The sequence below is a fragment of the Thunnus maccoyii genome, chromosome 9, assembly GCF_910596095.1.
Source record: "Thunnus maccoyii chromosome 9, fThuMac1.1, whole genome shotgun sequence".
NCBI classification, from domain to species: Eukaryota; Metazoa; Chordata; class Actinopteri; order Scombriformes; family Scombridae; genus Thunnus; species Thunnus maccoyii.
The window spans coordinates 31,762,941-31,782,623 of NC_056541.1; the positions used below are offsets into that span (position 1 = coordinate 31,762,941).

Consider the following 19,683-nt stretch of genomic DNA (forward strand, 5'->3'; position numbering starts at 1 on the left):
TCTTTCTCCACAGGATCTCATTTGTGCCCTCGAACATTAGACTGTGCCCGGATAGGACGACACTTCTGCCAGCCGGGCAGCTCCCACTGTGGCCCCTGCCTCCGCCCTCTGGTGGAGAACTCCCATGGCCGCTGTGTGGTCAAGAGGAAGCATGTTGCTCACTCTGCTCAGTCCATTAAAGGTAGGTGGTGGCCTCTTATGAACAAGACCTACAATGTTCATTAAACCTCACATTACAGTAGCATTAGTATTATAAGCTCATGGATTTTATAAAATGGTAATGGTTCCTTCACCAGGGGGCAGGAATGGGCTTTGCAATTAAATTGCAATCTGGTGGTTAATTGCTTAATTAATTAATTGCATGAATTGATGAAGGGTCAGTATTGGTCAAGCTCCAAAAGCACTGAATTCCTTCACTACCCATAATGCATTTCAGTAAAGTTTGTTCATGAGACCTTCCCAATCTGCATTTAGGTCTTTCTAATATGCACCCAGTTTATAGTGCAGGCTCTCTGTTAAAAACAAATGAATATGTGTCCAAGCTGAGAGAAGCCGAAAGACATCATCAGAGTTACAGTTTTCATAGTTCATACAGAACTCACCCGTGACTATGTTCTATATTTTTTGCCTCAGCACCCTGGAAAAAATAGAAGAATTTTTTATTAGCGTTAGTAATATATTATTAGGATACAAATGGGACAACAATATGAACAGCCAGTGTTGCTTGAACTATCTGCTAAATATCTCGGTGTGTTTCCTCTACATATGAGTCATGTATTTTACCAAAGTATGACTGTAGAGACTCCCAGTGTTGAGAACGGGCTGAGAACAGTGCCTGTCCCCTAAACACCTCTCATGCAGACCGTTGGTAGATGCTACAATTTACCGATGCTCCCTAAACGCCTCACATGCAGGCTATCAGTAGGCACTACAATTTACCGATGCTCCCTAAACGCCTCACATGCAGGCTATCAGTAGGCACTACAATTTACCGATGCTCCCTAAACGCCTCACATGCAGAATATCTGGAGACTACAATTTTGAGTTGAGCTGAAGTTGAGTGGATGAACTGTAGTACCTGAGACATCCTGCACTATGTCCTGAACTTACATACAAAGTTCATGTGAATTCTTTCTGGTAGTTCTTATCACTACAGATGTAATCCCTCCTCTGACCACAATGTGGGTTGCAATGGCAGAGTGGTGCTGTCCATATTTCCGCTCGTTGACTCCACAGGCAGAAGAAGAAGCAAATTGTTTATGAGGTATTTTTTATATATTTCTTCAGAACCGCTCATTCAAACAACTGCATTTCCTTGATTCCCCAGCAATCCACCTGCCAGGTATGTAGTAGATCGGATGTACAGTTGTCCAAACATGCAAAGGACAAACCTACATACATATAGACAGACAGAAATGACTTGCTTTATATAGAGAGATAGAGAGATGTTTATGTGTTGTGGTTTTATATTATACTGTGTGTGTGTTTTAAATTGATTTCAATTGGAAATCCTAAGGTGATGGAAGCAGAGTGAGTCTCATCTTCAGCTTTAGATTGTTTGTGTATGTTTACTGGATGAGACGGCTTTAGTTCCTATTTCCTTCTCCACCCAGACAGAAAGGCTGGAGTCTGTGCCAAGTGGGACTTAACTGTCAGTCTCACCCACTAACTGGCTAGTAGACTGAGTGCCCTGCTGCCAGCTGACCAGTCCGATGCAGTAAAGAAAGTCACAGTGATGGTGTCCTCCTCCACCCTGCCACCTATCTCTCTCGCCACTCTTCCTTCACTATATTTTCTTTGCTCCTCTCATAAGGTTTCTGCTCAGGTCTGAAGCCTCTTCTGTAAATACACAAAAGGCTATTAAAGGAGTGTACAGCATTTAAACCCAGTGTGATGAGCTATATGGTGACATTGCTCCCCAGTATCATACTGAACATTCAAGTCAAATGAACTGGTGTAATTTCATAGCCCCAACTGAAAAGGTTTTTATAAACTGTCTATTAGTGCTATACAGCAGAAATATGTTAATTTGAGGATAATGTTCTATATTTTTCTTATAGTTAAGACATCCCATGTTCATAGCTAAACCAACAATGAATGAAAGTAAAACTAGCTACCTGATCACTAGAGCAACAATTGGGATTCATCCGCCACTGAAAATAGTCCCCAACAAATGCAAAATTTTCCTCCTGTTTGAGTAATGCCTGCTAAAAACTACAGTGCTCAGCTGTTTCAGGAAATTACTGGACCTTTTTGAAAAATGAAATTATATATTTGTGAGCTGTTTTTTAAGGGTTTGTGTCTTCAGAAGGCTGAGAGCCACAGTCAGAATAGGGAAGTCAGAAAGTATTCAAAGATGGACTGAGCACATTGTTGGTTGTGGTCTTTTCATGGGATTTGTTGTCTGCAGGGAAAAATATAATGTTGTGCAATAACAACAGTCTAATCTTTAGAGATCAGATATCTGCTGTCTCTGACATCATGGACATAATTCAGTTTGGTTGATTGTGATCTGTTGTACAGTGTGAGATGAAATGAGTGACATTGAGGGAATTTTGCATGACAATCTAAATATTGTTTTTATCCATCTTAGGATGAAATGCATAAAGGCTTCCTGAATGACTTACCTTATCTGATTTGTTTTTTTTACAACAGTCAAATCTAAAATTACTGCATAAACAATATCAGTATCAGGGTAAGCTGTTGTAGATACTTATATTTTAAATGGTCATTCCACACAAATTACACAAAAAAACCCCTCATCACTTGTCATCACAGTTCAGTAGATGGTCCTTCAGTGTGTCCCAGGACACACTGCGTTTACTAAATAAATGAGGCCACATGCGGCCCAGATCACCTCTGAATGTGGTCTGACTGACTGGATCTCAATGCGGCCTATGTGATTTTTTTTTTTTTTTTTTGCTCACATTCTCTTTTCGTCTCCTCTTCCTCTCTCTCCTCCCTGTTGCTGTGGTGATGCTGTCATTCATGATTCTGAGAAAGACCTGCTCCATCACCCATATCTGCCTCTATCTCTCTCTCTTGTTGTCTTTTTTTTTTCATTCTTTGTCTCCTCGTTGCCATCCGCCCACACTCTGATCAGCCAGCTGTGACAGTGGAGCAACACACACACACACACACACACATATATACCCACTCACACCAAATAGTGCTATGATATATAAAAATACAAATTTACAACCCCAACCAACTCACTACTCTCACACACACATTCATACTCCCATTTACATGCAGCGTCATGTGCTGTGCTTCCTTCAGCCTCTTTTACCATACATGCTCCTTCTGTTCTGTTTTTCTACTAAGACACACACACACACACACACACACACACACACACACACACACACACTGCGTCACTCAGTCAGCTCTCACGCCTGTGTGACTTCCTCCCACTCATCAGCGTTTTAAACTCCCAGGCAGTGTGATGTTGCTCTGCACTGCAGCACGCAGGAGGTGGAGGGGACATGAATACTCATTAACTCCTTCACTTTAGCATTGCACTCCTATAACACTGTCAGACCCATAATGGACAGTTACTATACATTACCCACAATGCAATCCGACTGCTGTCACAACTCTCTGTTACCACCATGTTGAATTGAATGTACTGTTATCACTGTAAGCAATGTTAGTTGGAAAGTAATCTTTGCATTAGGACTGTCTCTTGAAGGGAATTTGTAGCTTCCATTTATTATCAGAGGTCCAAGCAGCGAAGTTGCAGGAATCCTATTGCAGTGGTGGAATGTAGATAAATACATTTAGTCAAGTACTGTACTTAAGTACAATTTTGAGGTACTTGTACTTGAGTATTTCCATTTGATGCTACTTTGCTACTTGACTCCTAGGTTTTGCGCCACTGAACTAAATTAGCCAACTTTATATGAAGCTTAGCGGAAGTTCAGTCAGGAAGTTTGTCTTTTGAATGCTCAGGTCTGTAGTATCTGTCATTCCCATCCCTCATGCATGCTCATTCATAATTTCCATGCTGGGTGTCAGTTAAGACTCCACCTCCAGCAGCTACAACAGTAACATGCTGCTCTAACACTGATGCTTCACTATTAATAATCTAATGATGTCATATATAATAATATATCAGTCAGAGGGACCAAACCACTACTTTTACTGCAATACTTTAACTACATCACATTGATCATTCTTATGTACTTTTACTGTAGGAGGATTTTTCATGCAGGACTTTTAATGGGAGCATTTTTAAATTGTTGTATTGGTGCTTTTCTTTAGCAAAGGAATACTTTTCCACCACTTCCCTATTATTTTTGTTCTCATTCCTCTTCTTCTTCTTATTTTTCAGTGCTTAAGTGTTTGTGCAGCAAAAACCGTAAGAACTAGGAGCACTAAAATAGACAGGTGGCTTGCAAATTTCACCCACTACTCAGGCACATAAAATGACTCTCACTGGCCTCATGCAGTCATCTGCATGCAACTGCATGCAATCATGCAGTTATCTCAAAAACAGCTTGGCCTAGAGGCAAAATTCTTTCATCATTTTAACCGCTCAAGTCATCTGCATCTGGTCTTCTACTCTAGCTTTATATACCTCAACATATGACGACAATAATGAATTATGTTAAAGAAAATCAAGAGTTTTGCCTCTTTTCAATTAAATAAGAAACATCCAAATGCTCACAATCTGCTTGGACTCCGATCATTGCTACTTGTGGCTATATTTATTATTCATGATTTCATTTATTGAAAGTAAAGCTGGATACAGCCACACTGGAACCAACCAGAGTCCAAGCACCTACCACAGGATCTCCCTCAAAGGATAAACGCTGCTTTCATGTTGACTGAACTTATTAGGGCTAAGTTGATCTCTCAGATATACATATAATGACTAGCAGGAGTGAATGTAGCATCTACATATCTGCTGGAGCTGTTAGCTTCCAGCAGAGATGAGGAGCTACAGAGGTCTGCTAACCTCACTTCTTTCTAATTCCACACCACAGATTTTTTAACTTTTCAAACTTGTAGTCTTCAGCCCCGACCGATGGTGACTGAAGAGATTTCACACAGCTTCCTCTGGAGGCTACTTTTTTTTTCCGTATGCAGCAGTACTCCCCAACACCTGGAAACACACGCTGATGTGTAAATCTGTGGAGTTGCCCCTTATAACCATCGAGACAGCAGTATTATTTTTTTAAGCCACATGAGGGTGGTGTTATCTTTGTTTTCATCCACTGATTGACAAGTGACTCTAACTTCCAGCCCTCAGCAGCAGCAGCTGCCACCGCAGCGCTGATATTCCTTCGCCTGTGTGACTCACAGAGATCGTTTTTGTCTGTTGTTTCATTTTCTTTCTCTTTCAATATGTTTCCAAGTTTGTTGTGGCTGACCCAAGAGCCGTGGACTGAGTTCTGTGAGATACTTTAGACTTGCCCAATTTGACTTATGACTTTTATTTAACTTGCAGCACTTTCCTCAGATCTTGAAAGTTTATGTACAAGATAAAATCCTGGAACAATAAAAGCTAAATAAGCTTCAGAACAGCCTTGCATAGTCACATTGCATGAATATTTAATTATTAGGCTCTTGCACTGAAAGAACTTAATCGGCAGTGGCCCTCAGAAACCTGCTAGACCCTTGTGTCGTTAAAGTGTTAAAAGAAATGACAGACTGTGGTTTTGTGTTCCTCCAGGCAAGATGAGCACGTACCCAGAGCTGGATGAGGAGATCGACTTCCTCTCTGCTGTCATCAGTGAACAGAGAACTGAGTCCAGGCTGCCAGGTACTGGACAGGCCTCTACGCCGTCCATATTCATATTTACCACCCTGTCACTGCTGTCGTAATGACTCTTCATTCCTTATTTCAGCTCCACTCTCTCAGGATGTCTCCATGCCCAGATCCAAGCAGCTCAGTGAGTCTGGGCCCACCCTCAGAGCGTCCACCACAGAGCAGCCCACCAGCCAGAGCATGTCCTTTACCAGCACCGCTAAACCCAACACCACCAACCACACCCCGGCTCTGCTCAGCGATCCCATCATCCTCCCCTACCCCTCCAACGACCATATTTTCATCAGTAAGTCTTCTCCGTCCTTTAGCCGCTGCCTAATTTATCTTCACAAAGTTTTCACAAGGACTAACTATCCATACACTGTAATACAAGAACAACACTGTTTGTTTATTTCCATGTCATCTACATGGATCTTCAGCTGGTGAGGAAACTGATTTCTTTGTCAGCGACGTGTAGCTTTAGCTTCAGTCTTTTTGCATATCATCATGTAGCATGGTGTTGCCATCAACTGCATATTTAGGATACTTTTTACAGGGTTCTTGTTTTAAAACAAGTTTTTAGCAAGCTACAGCTGATCAGATCTCATCATTTCAACAGATTACATCCATGGTCATCAGCTAGAAATGAGAAGCTGCTTTTGTTTACTTCTGTGTAAAAGTGGAGACTGCGATTAGTAGAAACTGCAGTTAGCCTCAGGATGTATCTGAGTATACAAAGAGTCATCAGTTGAGCAGATAGTCAGTAGCACAAGACACAAACCACCTCATGGACATAATAAATTATGTATCTGACTGCAGCGGGAAGAAGTCAAGAGGTCAAGGCAGAACCAGGGGATGAAGGTGATTTTAGAAGTAGAACTTTTTTCCCAGATAACGGTTATTAGCAGAACAACAAGTCCTGTTAAGTTTAAATCTCTTCTTTGCAGTGGAAAAAGTATTCATCCCTAGGAAACAGGCAGGAGGAATGGAAATGATGGGAAAAATGAATCTGGAAGGCATTTGTCCTGTTTTCTGTGCTACTGAAAAACCCAACTTAACAAACATTCAAAGAACTTTGGAAATTTGGATCAGTTCAGTTAAATGAACTCTTTGTCTGATGAAATATTAGTACTGCGTGCTTTCAAATCTCGGGACTGACCTCAAATTTATTATGGGTTTGTGTAGAACAGAACTTGTATATTGCTGTCAATTAGCTCTGCCACACTCTGTTACTGTCATCAGTGCTGTTTTTTGTTTTTTTTTTACTGTTGATACTCCACAGCCAAAATTTCCTCTTCCAGAATCATTGACGCTGAGAAGCTCCTCGTTGAGCTCAGCGTTCTGCTTCAAACATCATGTCTTCCTCTGACAGCTTCAGATCTGCGCAGCGCTCTCTCCCTCTGACTCTCTGTATGTATTTCTTCTCAGTCATGAGCAGCGTCTTCATCGTGGCGGGCTCGCTGGCTTTGATCGTAGCGGGGGCCTGTTGGGTCAGGTAAGACATGTATTCCTCTGTGTCTACGCTTCTGTCCTTCCCTGTCAGGATATAGACTATTGATCTGTCAGTAATACATTAAAACTCCAATTATAAAAATAATCAAATACAGTACATGTTGAATATTGAGTCAACACGGGCAACTTCAATCTTCATCACTTAATATTTATTGTATCTTTCAGACCCACACTGAGAATTACTCAGGTACTAACCATGACTAGTCAACTGATCTTGATGTTGTCTTTGATCTCTGTAATACTGTCTGTAAAGACTTATGAGTTCCCTCCAAAATAATTTCTCAATTTTAAAAAAGTGAGCAATTCTTCTATAAATCACCAAGAAGTTGATCAATTGTAATAATCTGTGAAATAACCGGTGTAGTTCTGAACATATTTTGGGAGAAGATAATTGAATTTTGAGAATTATTCTTTTTAACATCACTTAGATACAGTATTCATGGAGCATTCATAATTTGAACCACAACTTAAAACCACCATACATAGAATTTGCAAATGTATTTCTTTGGCGCTCCGCAGTGCTAAAAAGAGACAGTAATAGATGCTAATCAGTCAAAAATGTCACAGGAATTGAATTCTAGTAAGTCACATGATAGAGTGTGCTGCATCTCTTGAAAGCCTTCCATTGCAGGTGAAATACTCCAAAAAGAAGTCGCATCACTTGCTGTGGGAGGGAAAAGTAAAAAGTTGAATATAGTTGGACTTTTAAACAACTGGTTTTCTTTTTACAGATTGCAGAAAGGTGTGCGTCTAACACAGAAAGTGGACTACCCTGCATATGGGCTGATGAGAGCTCAAACCTTTGACAATTTGGTGAGTAAAAAAATCACAATAGTACCACAAGGGAAGAAATGTACTAATGTACACAGAGGAACGGACAAGTGAGGGGAAAAACATGGTAAAAGTAAACAGTGTGTTAAATGTTGGAGTTATCCAAATGTTAATCTAAATATAGTTTTTCTTCACGCTGGTAGTTATACCTCGCAAACTGCTTTCAACTGGTTGTTAAAACCACACAGAGGTGAAAGAAGTACTTCAGTAGAAGCACCAACACAGTAATGTAAAAATACTCCATTACAAGTAAAAGTCCTGCATGAAAAATTCTACTTAAGTAAAAGTACATAAGTATTATGAGCTTGATGTAGTTAAAGTATTGCAGTAAAAGTAGTGGTTTGGTCCCTCTGACTGATATATTATTATATATGACATCATTAGATTATTAATAGTGAAGCATCAGTGTTAGAGCAGCATGTTACTGTTGTAGCTGCTGGAGGTGGAGCTAGTTTACACTACTTTATATACAGTTAGCTAGTTTAGTCCAGTGGTTCCCAACCTAGGGGTCGGGCCCCTCCAAAGGGTCAGCAGATAGATCTGAGATGATTAATGGGAGAGGACATGTGAAATGTGACCCCGACTACACACTGCTTATTATAAGGCGTCAAAAGCCAGAAAGGTTGGAAACCACTGGTTTCATCTTTAACAATGTGTTGTATTTTAAAAGCTTGTTATATTATCAATTGTGTCAAATCTTCATCTGAAAAGTAACTAAAGCTGTCAAATAAATGTAGTGGAGTGGAAGTATAAAGTAGCATCAAATGGAAATACTCAAGTAAAGTACAAGTACCTCAAAATTGTACTTAAGTACAGTACTTTAGTAAAGGTACTTAGTTACTTTCCACCACAGAAACTTATCAACGTTTATATTTACAATGGATCAAATTACTATGTATAATGAGAAAGGGGTCACTAATCACCAATTCTGCAGTTCCCCTACAGAGCTTTTAGCCTCTTTTAGTCTCTTTTAGCCTCTTTTAGCTAATTGTTTTGGTTTTCTAACCCACAACCTGCTCTCAGTCATCTGCTTTCCAGCAGCAGCAGGAAGCAGTTTTCAGTGAAAAAGCCTTGATAAACCCACCAATAAAAACACTAAGGAGAGTGAATATTGGACTTTATATTCACCAGCTGGACACAGACATGATGAATGCTGCTGTAGCTCTGCGTCTGCTGGGGGTGTAAATAAGCAGCTGTTAGCTACTGTCGCACATTCACCACAGCAGCTTCTAAAGGTGATAATATGTTAGTGCTGTGCTCTCAGCTTGTTGCACTGCCCTCAATTGACCCAGAAACAAATGAATGCAGTATATTTCTGTATGTTTTAATAATAATGACTGTAGTAACAGATCATATTACACACCACTAATCATATTGCCATTTCTAATCTAAGCTAGTTAAGCAAACAGCAGCTAATTATGATGAAAATAAAAATGTGAGTTATGGTGTGGTGTGTTTTGTTTAGCTTAATGAAACTGAAGTAGTTATTAAATCTGTCTGGCACTGGTTCAAAATAAATATAATATTTTAATTTTATGCTTGCTTGGGTTGATGTTGGATCCCCCTGAGCGTGATCTTTTGTTAGGTAGCACCAGTTGTTTACAGCCAAGTAGTTGTATCTATGCAAGACCTCAAAGAGCATACATACCTGTCCTGGAACACGTGCAGTATAAACACATGCTGAACTCTGGATGTGGATGAACACTACTGACTTTCTCATGTCCCCTCTGCCCCTGGGTGTGCTCCAGCCTGGGGACAAGAGGCTGGCCCACAGTGCCCAGATGTACCACTACCAGCACCAGAAGAAGCAGATGCTCTCCCTGGAGAAGTGAGTCACCCTCCAAACCCAGACACGCTCATCTTTCTCAGGCGTGCGTGTCTGTCTCCTGCCCCTTGTGTCTCTTGTTCCTCGTTGCCCTCACTGCCTCGTTAAATTAGTGTCATCCTTGTTGAATATTTCATGACTCTGTTTGTGTGTGCGTGTGTGTATGTGACCTCTGCAGGCACAGGGACGAGCCAAAAGTTCCTGACTCAGGAGCATCGACAGACGAGGAGAATGAGGACGGAGATTTCACAGTGTATGAGTGTCCTGGATTGGCACCAGTGAGTAAGCACTATGAGCTCCACTTCTATTGAAAATTAGACTTTATATCTTTTTGTGTCATCCAGACCACAAATATGAATGGGATGCTGACTGGATGACAGTAGGAAGCTCAAATATATTCTAATGCAGTATTTACACATTAGAGCAAGGTTTTTCAGTTTGGAATTTGTTTTCTAATATGACAGCAATTAACAAAACTATGATAATAAACTGAATACCAGTCATAATTTCTGGCAAAAATGTCATCACTTTAAAGCTGCACTAAAAAACTGAGTTATGAGTTTCATATCAATCAATGGAGGACATTTAAGTGTTTAACACGGCATGAAAATAAACATGAATCTGTAGACAATGAAAACATTTCATTTCTGATAATGAACCGCATTACCCAGAATCCCTTTCTCCCTCTCTGCCCTCCCACAGACAGGGGAAATGGAGGTGAAGAACCCGCTGTTTGACGACTCTACCCTTTACCTTCAAAGGTTCCACAAGTAGACCTGGTCATTCAGAGGTTCGACACGCCAAATGCAGCACTTGTGTGTACAGAGTTGAATTAACACACACACACACACACTCCGCATACACTGCTGTGCTCAGTCCAACCCTTTTAATGGACAGGATAGAGAGTGTAAGGTACACGGAGAGGGAAGAGGATAAGGAGTGGTGTTCATTGACATTTAAAGGATGTCGCAGGCCTGAATCTGGGACCAACGTCTCCCGTTCTACAGCCACATTCTCTTCTTTTTTATCTCATCACTCTTTTTTCTTTTCTTTTTTTTTTTTTTGTCAGCAAAATTACAATCAACCATTATCTAGAAGAACTCAAATGACCTCTGTCAGGTAGCAGTCAAACACTGAATATGATATTTTCTGTTCATAAAACAGAGTCTGGTACCACTGAGCTATGACTAAATATTTCTATCAGTTCATTGATAGACATCTATTGATATCCATGTTTATTGATCAGTAAATACCACTTCATTCATTGAGTTCTCACTGCAGGCTTTGCTTTTATTTGAGTATTTTTAAAAGAAATGTGATTTTAATATTTCATGGAGACACCTCCACGCAGCACCATGATCTGTATCAGTATGCTATGTAGCCATTGTGTTCTCGGTTCCTCTATGCATGAATGGACGACGCTGTGTTATGAAACCTGGGAGTCAATATGCATTTACAGTTCCTACAAGTTTCTTGTGCAAACTTGCTAATGATGATTCTATAAATACATACAACTTGAATGATTTCAAAGGAATTTGAAACTTCTTTATCTAGAACTCTGAAACAGAGCGAGCCCATCCTGTATATGTGCTATTTGACTGACATGGCTTGTCCCCATGGTTTTGTGATCTGTATATAGCTGCTAACTTGTACAGGAAAGAGATCTTACCTCTCACTCAGTGTGTGTGTACACATGTTCCTCTAAATTCCTGAGTGCTGTGTCAAATATTGAACTGTTGTATGTTTCCTTTTCGTTTACTCTATTTGCAGGGTTCCTACACATGGAAAGGGCAGGGAATTTCTTGGAAAAGTAGTGATTTCCAGGTTTTGACCTGTTTGACATTTGACAGATGATATTTATTGTTGTGCATAATAACCTTTAACTAACACAATATGTTTGTAAATGAAGGAAAAAGTAGAGCATTTATGTGCACTGGATTGTAGCTCCTGAACTTTTATTTAAGTGGACAGGAATCTGCAACCTTTTCAACCCTACCAAGTAATAGTTCACATGACAAACCAGAAGGTCTGTATACTGTTGGCACAAAATCAATTATTTCAGGCTGACATCATGGCCAACCTAGTTATCTTAGTGTAGCATAAAGACTAGAAATGGAAAAGTTAGCCTGGCTCTGTCCAAAGGTAACAAAATTGATTAGATATCATATATATGATGTGATGTTTGTGCCCGAACATCTGATTGATCAAAACATTATCTATGGACAGAGCAAGGCTAAGCCAAGCTAACTGGCTGCCGGTTGTACTTCATATTTAGCGCACAGACAAGAAAAAGTGAACAAGTGTACTTTACAAAATGTTGACCTGTTCCTTTCAATATAACATTGTCCAAGACTAGATCCAGCTGGACAGAAAATATAGCAAATGGAGAAAAAAAATTCCCAGAACAGGTGAAAAGACAACCTGCCACATATCTGATAAATGTTCAGGAGCTATAAATATATAAATATATGGAAACCCACAGCTGCCAAAGTCAAATTTAAAACCTCTATAAAAACAAGCCCAGGTTTGGTCAATCCTAGCCACAAACCAGGCTGATGGAATGGTCCAGTGATTGGTGCATTTCAGCCAATCTGATATTATATCCAGTAAGATTCTGAGGGGAAAGTCCAAAAAAGGAAACCGTTGCATTGTGGGAAATGTAGGATCCAGTGACTTTAGAGTTCAGTCTATACTAGGTACTAAAATGATATCTCTGCATCCAGTTTTGACCAATCTTTTACTATGAGGAAGTGCAATACTAAATCACTGGAGAATCCCTTTTAAGTTGCGCATCGGCTGCCAAATTGAAAGTGAGAATAAAGAGCCAATTTTACATTCAATTTCAATATTATTATGGTAGTATTGATATTGCACTGAAAATTATTTGCCAATTAAATTTCCTTTTTTATTTCCATCGTAGAAAATGAAGATAAAATGTTAATTTTTACGTTTTTATTTTGCACTCAAATGGAAAAAGAAAATCAATTTGATTCAAATATTTTTATTTTAATATTGGCATATGTGGACTTCCATATACCATATACTGTGTATATATATATTGCAGAAACAAGGGATGCACCGATCCAAATTACATTTTTCTCTCCCACCAATTCCAGTACCAATTGAGTGGCCTACCATGACTGAATGAATATAAGTGACAGCTGTGGGTGATGAGTGATGGGTGCATCCCTGATGGTTAGCCTCAGCTTTTTCCTTTATTGAAGCTGCTATCCTCACCGGGCCTACATATAGGATTGGATGTACAAAACTACTTGTAGACAGTGTTATGGCCCCACGGTGTAGGTCATAGTTGACATGACACACCCAGGAGGGCTGTTCAGCTGGAGAGCGATGTGTTTGTCAGGGAAACTGTAGGAACCCTGGATGTAACCGTGGCCTCTCTCGCTGTCGTCTCTCAGGAAAGCTGCTCTCTGTGGCTCCTCTCTTCAGCCTGCTCCCACTGTTTCAGCCTCTCAGTTCTCCCACAGGGGTGGAGGATGTTTCTCTACTTGACCTGCACACATACACATACATAAGTGTCAATATTTAACAAATATATCTACAGCAGATACCAGGGAGTATTAATACTGGAGATCTTAAACTGTGTTGTAATGACTGTTTTTGTTTTTTCAAACCTATTGAGCTTGAGGAACAAATCAAGAATTGATTGATTGGAGGGATGCGGGATAACCAGAAATCATCAAATTCTCATGTTGTTTGCCTTTTTTGAAACGTTACATAGCTCTGCTTTCCCTTCACCAGTACTGAGAAGTAAACAATAAGCAAGCTGGGTGTCATGTTTCGATCATTCTCTCTCTGATGTCTTGTGAAGGAACTCTAGAACAAGTAACTACCTAGACTAGCTATCTTTGATACAGACTGTTTTCAGACGACATATGAGTTATATACACTAAGGAGACAAACATCTTTACCACCATGTTTAGCATGCATGTGGATATACCAGAGCTGAAATGAAATAAATAAATATTTATATAATCTGAAGTCAAATGTGGTCTGGTGTGGAGTTTGTTCATTTTTTCTCTCTAATTATGTTTTTTAACGTCTGGGGAATGTTTCTGTATGTAATGTATCAAAGGGTCAGTTCACCAGAATAACACAAAACAGAAGACACTGTCAACAGTTCACAGGACTGTTTCTTCAGTAGAAATAAAACTGTTGACAGTGTCGTTGGCTCCAAACCAGGACAAATCTTTTGAGGTAAAATTGCATTTTTTTTTTCCATTTAAGAACCAAATTCTCTGACTAATGGATGCAGTGAATGGGGTCCTTCAGAATTAGGTTAAACAACTCTAACAGTGCTGTGAGTTTTTGTTTAATGGTCTGAACTTGCAAGAAAACAGTGCTAAAGGTGGCCATCTGCTGGCACAACATGGTAATGTTAGTCCAAAGTGGCTTTAAATTACCTTTTTAAATTGGCAATCATAATATTTGTTTGAAAAAAGGGATTTTTTTTTAACAGAAACATTGATGAAAGATACTATTGAGTTGCAATACTGAAATGATTCAACGTTTTTGGAATTTAACACATACTAGGGACTAAAAAAGGACCGTTCTTATCTCCAACATTATGGAAGTGAAGTCACTTGGACACACGTTTAAAGGTTTGACCACTACAGTCAAAGAAGACATTTTTCACCTTTTTACATTTTTGACTTCTTTTCCACCTTTTCAAGGTTTTGACCTATTTGACCTTTGCCTGAGGCTGTCTCTACTGTTCAGCCTCAGTCTGGAAAATATATTACAGCAAAGGTTTGAAAAGAGACAGAAATGTAGTTTTATGTGTTATTATTTGAGTTTGAATGATTTATTCACATTCAGTGAATTCATCGTGTTCAGGTTTCAGTGTGTCTTTAACATTTAACTGACATGATGTGATGCCAGTTAATGATCACGATTCATTCAAGTGTGAAGTTAAGTGAATCATTTATTGTCACCATTTCTCCCACAATGATCCAATCACCAACTTATAATGCTTTATCTGCATTCATTCACTTTTTCTTGTTTTTTAACCTTTGACTTAAATTTACATAGTTATTCAATTCTTACTGCATCTGCATTTGCACTGATGATGAAGTTTATAATAATAACATAAAGTAAAAGGTTCATATGAATAACATATTCATTTTGAAGATCATTGATGTTTAAAAGATTAGTGTGAAATTATAGATGATGAACTCATTAAATGGAAATACTCAAACAGGAAGTAACACATTACATTTTCTCTTGTTTCTGTAACAAAGTTGTTGTTTTTTTCACTTGTACTTTATTGAGGATTTTTTTTAAAAATCAGTAATATTATTTTTTTACAGAGTATAAACAAAGTGAAATAAGTACAAAGTGAAGAACTGCGTTAGAATGAAAGAAAACAAGAAGCGAGTCACATCAGAAGCTGCTGGTGCGTCCGCAGAGCTCCATGTCCAGCAGCAGCCAATCAGCACTCAGCCACCGCCGGAAAAAACATCATGAGGAAGAGCTCTTCCAGCTGTTCCTGAGTCCTGGTTGAAGATTTTTGCAGTCAGGACCCTTCAGCTCTGTGACGCCCTGCCTGAAGATCGGAGCTGCCAAATCATTTTTTAAAAAGCCTTCAATTCATCTCAGCTCAAAGTTTTATGTTTCCAGTTCCATAATGTTTTATGTGGGTTTTTTTGTTTTTACTGTTTTTATTTTATTTGATCATATTTCAGGTTTTTTATTCTATTTTATTCTCTCTTTAATTGAGTGTTGAACTGTTTAAACTTTGTTTATTTAGTAAAGCACTTTAGAATGATCTTTTGAAAGGTGCTATATAAATAAAGTTATTATTATTGCCTCTGGCATGTAAATTGAATGTGCTCTTGTATATGAAGATTTGTCATGTGAGTGTCCCGGTTGTTGTTGCTCTCTATGTTTTGTAAGTTCATGTGGTGCAAGACACTCAAATAAACAAACTAATCAATCAATGTACAAAGTGCAGCGCAGGAGTAAATGTACATTATGTTATTTTATGTATACTGTGGAGTTGCATCACAACTGTCTTAACCCTCTGGTCTCTATGTTGGCCATTTGTGGCCACTTCGCTTTCTTTTTTTGATCATTTTAGCTGTGTTAATGTAAATGACATAGAATTTCCCAAGGGTGTAGATTTTTTTTTCTGATTTTTCTATTCTATTCTATCCACCCATGATGAAGAGACATCGTCCACCCATGATGAAGACACATCCTCAGAGGATGACAGCATCACAGGTGACGATGAAGAATAACAGCTGGTGCCTGATTCCTCTTCCTCAGGGGGTGAAGAGGATACAGACAAAGCAGTTGAGGCCAAGCAGCTAATGGTGGAAACAGTCGGAGCAGCCTGGTCGCCAGAATAAAACGTTGGCAGTTTACGTTTCTGCAAACCACAGAAACGATGAATATCTACGTTTCAACACGTGAAATATGTTGCATATTAACATTTCAACAAATCGTACCATCTCAACATTTCTAAAGTGACGTAGTTCACGCGAGATCTTTATGAGTTGATCTCTCCTATTAGGAGGAAGAGGAGGAGGAGGGGCAGGTGGGTGGTTAGTAAGTTTCTTCGAAATCAATGCCCACTTCCCGTCTCACCGACACAGGCGGGTGTTTTCAGTGTGACGTCAGGACATCTGCAGCTGTTTTTCTGGCAGAAAACCAGGTGTTTTCAGTGAGACATTTATATTTTAAGCCAAACTATGATCTTTCCCCAACTCTAACCAAGTGGTCTTTGTGCCTAAACCTAACCAGACCTGAACCACAGCGTTGTCACATCATAAAACATCATTATTGAACGGATAGAAATGTTTGTAGAAATGTTGATATGATACGTATTACACGTGTTGAAACATATATTCAACGTGTCTGTGGTTTGCAGAAACGTTCAATGTCAACGTTTTCTTCAAGCGACTGGGTTGCACGGAGACTGGGGAGCTTTCGCTGGGTGGATGTCTCTTAATGGGAGAATTGTGTGGTACAATCCAGTACCTACTGGTGCCACCCCAGGGCCCACCCTGCATGCAGTCGCCCGCATCAGCAGCCTGAGGTTTGCTTTAATCTGTTTATAACAGAGGAGATGGTTCAGCTACTCTGCACCCACACAAACCTGCATGGGAGGCGGAGGTGTGAGGGGTGGATGGATGTGGATTTAAAGGGTTAAAATTCTGGCATTGATAAAATTTTGGATTCCATGATCAGGACTGATACCAATAAAAAAAATAACCAATGAAAGTAGAAAATAATATTAATATATAGTATTTCTATAGCATTTTCAGAATGTAAACAAGAGGTGGCCATTTTGGCCACAAACAAGCTGAGAGGGAGTTTTGTCTATTTTGCTTTCCCTGCACAAAAATAACAATGCATAATAATCAGTGTTGTTGTTAATTAGTTACATATCCCAGACTGTGTTATTCATTAAATAAGAGAAAACACTAGCACTGCGAATATGGGTAATAGTTGATTTTAAGGTTGTTTTTCAACAAGCGCATTGCGCAAACAAACTGGCATTTGAAGGGTTAAAATCCTGAGAAGGAATGGATATTTGATACTGAACTGATGTTGGTTAAAAATGTTATGCAGTGAAAGTAGCAAATAACATCAAAATTTTAAAATTAAAATTTTGTCCACACCCATGTACGGCTGTGACGTTTGTGTGACTCTTAAAAAGACGACATAGTAAGTGCAAGAAATGTATTTGCAATGAACACAGGCTTATATTTTGTCACAGTTCTTTCTTCTTGTCTTTCAGTTTGTGTTGTGGTTCATGGAGGAAAATCACACTGCAGTCCGAATAAAGAGGATTGAGTGCATTTACACTGGTGCTGCACTAAAATACAATTCTGAGTACTTGTACTTAAGTATTTCCATTTTATGCTACATAGTACTTCTTGATACTTAAGGTGGTATTTTAAGGTGGTCTGTCACATGAGTCTAAGGTCAAAGTCAAACTTCACAGACTCTCATCAGGTCATAAGACTTCAATCAAAATTGTATACTATTGTCAGCTGTTGGTACATGTCAGTCAGTGCACATGAGTGCAGTGACTGTGGGATTAAACCACTAATTTGACTTATCTAACATCATGCACCTGCTTTTTTCTTTTGCATTCAGCTGCATTTACATTGCACACACTTAGCTGACTGTGTGTCATGTATATATAGAAAATCATTGTGACTAGAAATGTTCCTCTCTGTTGCTTCTCTCACCACACCCCACAGTGATTTCATGTCATAGTGGTGTTTACTGAAATGAAACCTGTGACTTTTAGAGGACAGATTCTGCACTGATGACAATGAACTGCCTCTAACATTTCTTAGTTGTTAGATTTTTCATATTTAATTTAATCAACCTTTTAAAAGCTTAACTACAAGGAAATCTGGTGGGGAAATAGTGAATCCTTTATTGATTTGGTTGCCTTAGAAGTTGTCAAATGTACACATACTTTAACAGAATCAGAAAAAATCTCCACCATATGTAATTTGTAATTGTTGAACTCCAGGTTGCAAAAACTCATAAATTCCCAGACAATCAGCACATGTTAATTAGCTTTATAAGCTAATTCTGGTACAGTATGTCACATGACAACATTTATGTTAGATATTGTACATGGTTCCTACTGTACATAAACAAATAAGTAAGTAACTAATCCAGTATTCTCTATGATTTCTAGCATATATATTTCTTCCTTTTTGAGGAGCAGCTGGAAAGGTTTTAGCATGTCTACATTAGTTCAGTATGCTTTCAGAAATATAGAAAAAATAATAGAGAATAATAAAAATACCAAAAAAATAAGCTTTTAAAAAAGAGTTCAGAATGCTTGAAACTAACTAGTAGGCAGTTGTTGTTTTTTTCATTATTTTTTTCATAATTTGATTTATGATTTATCTATTCCCCTGTTTTCACTCATGTGCTCATTTAGAAAGCACAGGTGTTCGATATCATTAACTCAAGTCATCTCAGCTGGAACCAAATTAACACACGATTCCCCGGGTGGAAACACTGAGAGTCAAAATTACTCACACACTTCTCAGAACCTCAGGATGGATAGATACAGTAAAAGGGCTGTGGGTCAGTTCACTTGTTTTGGAACAATGGATCCATGAGGCAGAATAAATGTCATTTCTTTCTTTATGTACAAACTGTTTTTTTTTTTATGTTGGTAAATACATGGACATTATTTTACTGTATTCTACATTCTTTATCAGTTGCATATTTCAATTTCAGTTTATTTTACTACAGTACATTGAGGAATTAAACATTTTGAAAATGTACACATGTGTTGTATCTTTATATTGTGTTCATCATGTAAATAGGTTGTTCTGTTGAAAAACCGCGAGCACCATCATTCATTGCAGTATGAGGTTTTTACAGTAGTGTTTTGAATTGATCTCACTAGTGTGAAACGGCTGTTCTGTAGTGTTTGTGTATTTGATGGCTTTTGTGTGATGTCTGAAGGCAAAGTTTGGTTTCAATGTAGGATTACATGGTGTTGAGTTGAGAGTTTGGTTTGTGAAGATGAGTGTACAGTTATTCACGTGTGTTTGGAGTTTTGGGAAATACAGTATAATTTCAAGAAATGTGTCTTAGCAAAAAACTGTAATAACATTCTCAATTATAATTTTCTTCCTGTTCGTGACTGCTTTCACTGAGCTTGCACATTGTATATTGTCTAATTTCAGTTTTATTAATATGTCTGTCCATCGTTGTTACTTTCTTTGTAATTTTACTTAACTGTTAACAAGGTAAC

At 38.7% G+C, this 19,683-nt stretch overlaps 1 protein-coding gene and 1 long non-coding RNA gene across 2 annotated transcripts in view; both read left to right on the plus strand.

The window, feature by feature from the left end:
- Window positions 1-11,444, plus strand: part of npdc1b (neural proliferation, differentiation and control, 1b) — a 36,668-nt gene extending 25,224 nt beyond the window's left edge. Inside the window, exons 2-9 of the mRNA XM_042421663.1 lie at window positions 14-181; window positions 5,678-5,767; window positions 5,853-6,059; window positions 7,181-7,247; window positions 7,996-8,077; window positions 9,844-9,923; window positions 10,099-10,198; window positions 10,623-11,444. Coding sequence (XP_042277597.1) covers window positions 14-181; window positions 5,678-5,767; window positions 5,853-6,059; window positions 7,181-7,247; window positions 7,996-8,077; window positions 9,844-9,923; window positions 10,099-10,198; window positions 10,623-10,694 — 866 coding nt within the window. The 3' untranslated portion in view covers window positions 10,695-11,444. The remainder of the gene's footprint in view (window positions 1-13; window positions 182-5,677; window positions 5,768-5,852; window positions 6,060-7,180; window positions 7,248-7,995; window positions 8,078-9,843; window positions 9,924-10,098; window positions 10,199-10,622) is intronic.
- A 5,036-nt stretch (window positions 11,445-16,480) lies between these two features.
- On the plus strand, window positions 16,481-19,540 carry LOC121904126. Its single transcript, XR_006098172.1, has 3 exons — window positions 16,481-16,596; window positions 16,813-16,980; window positions 17,686-19,540. It is a non-coding gene; the product is annotated as an uncharacterized LOC121904126 (long non-coding RNA).
- Window positions 19,541-19,683: the final 143 nt, after the last annotated feature.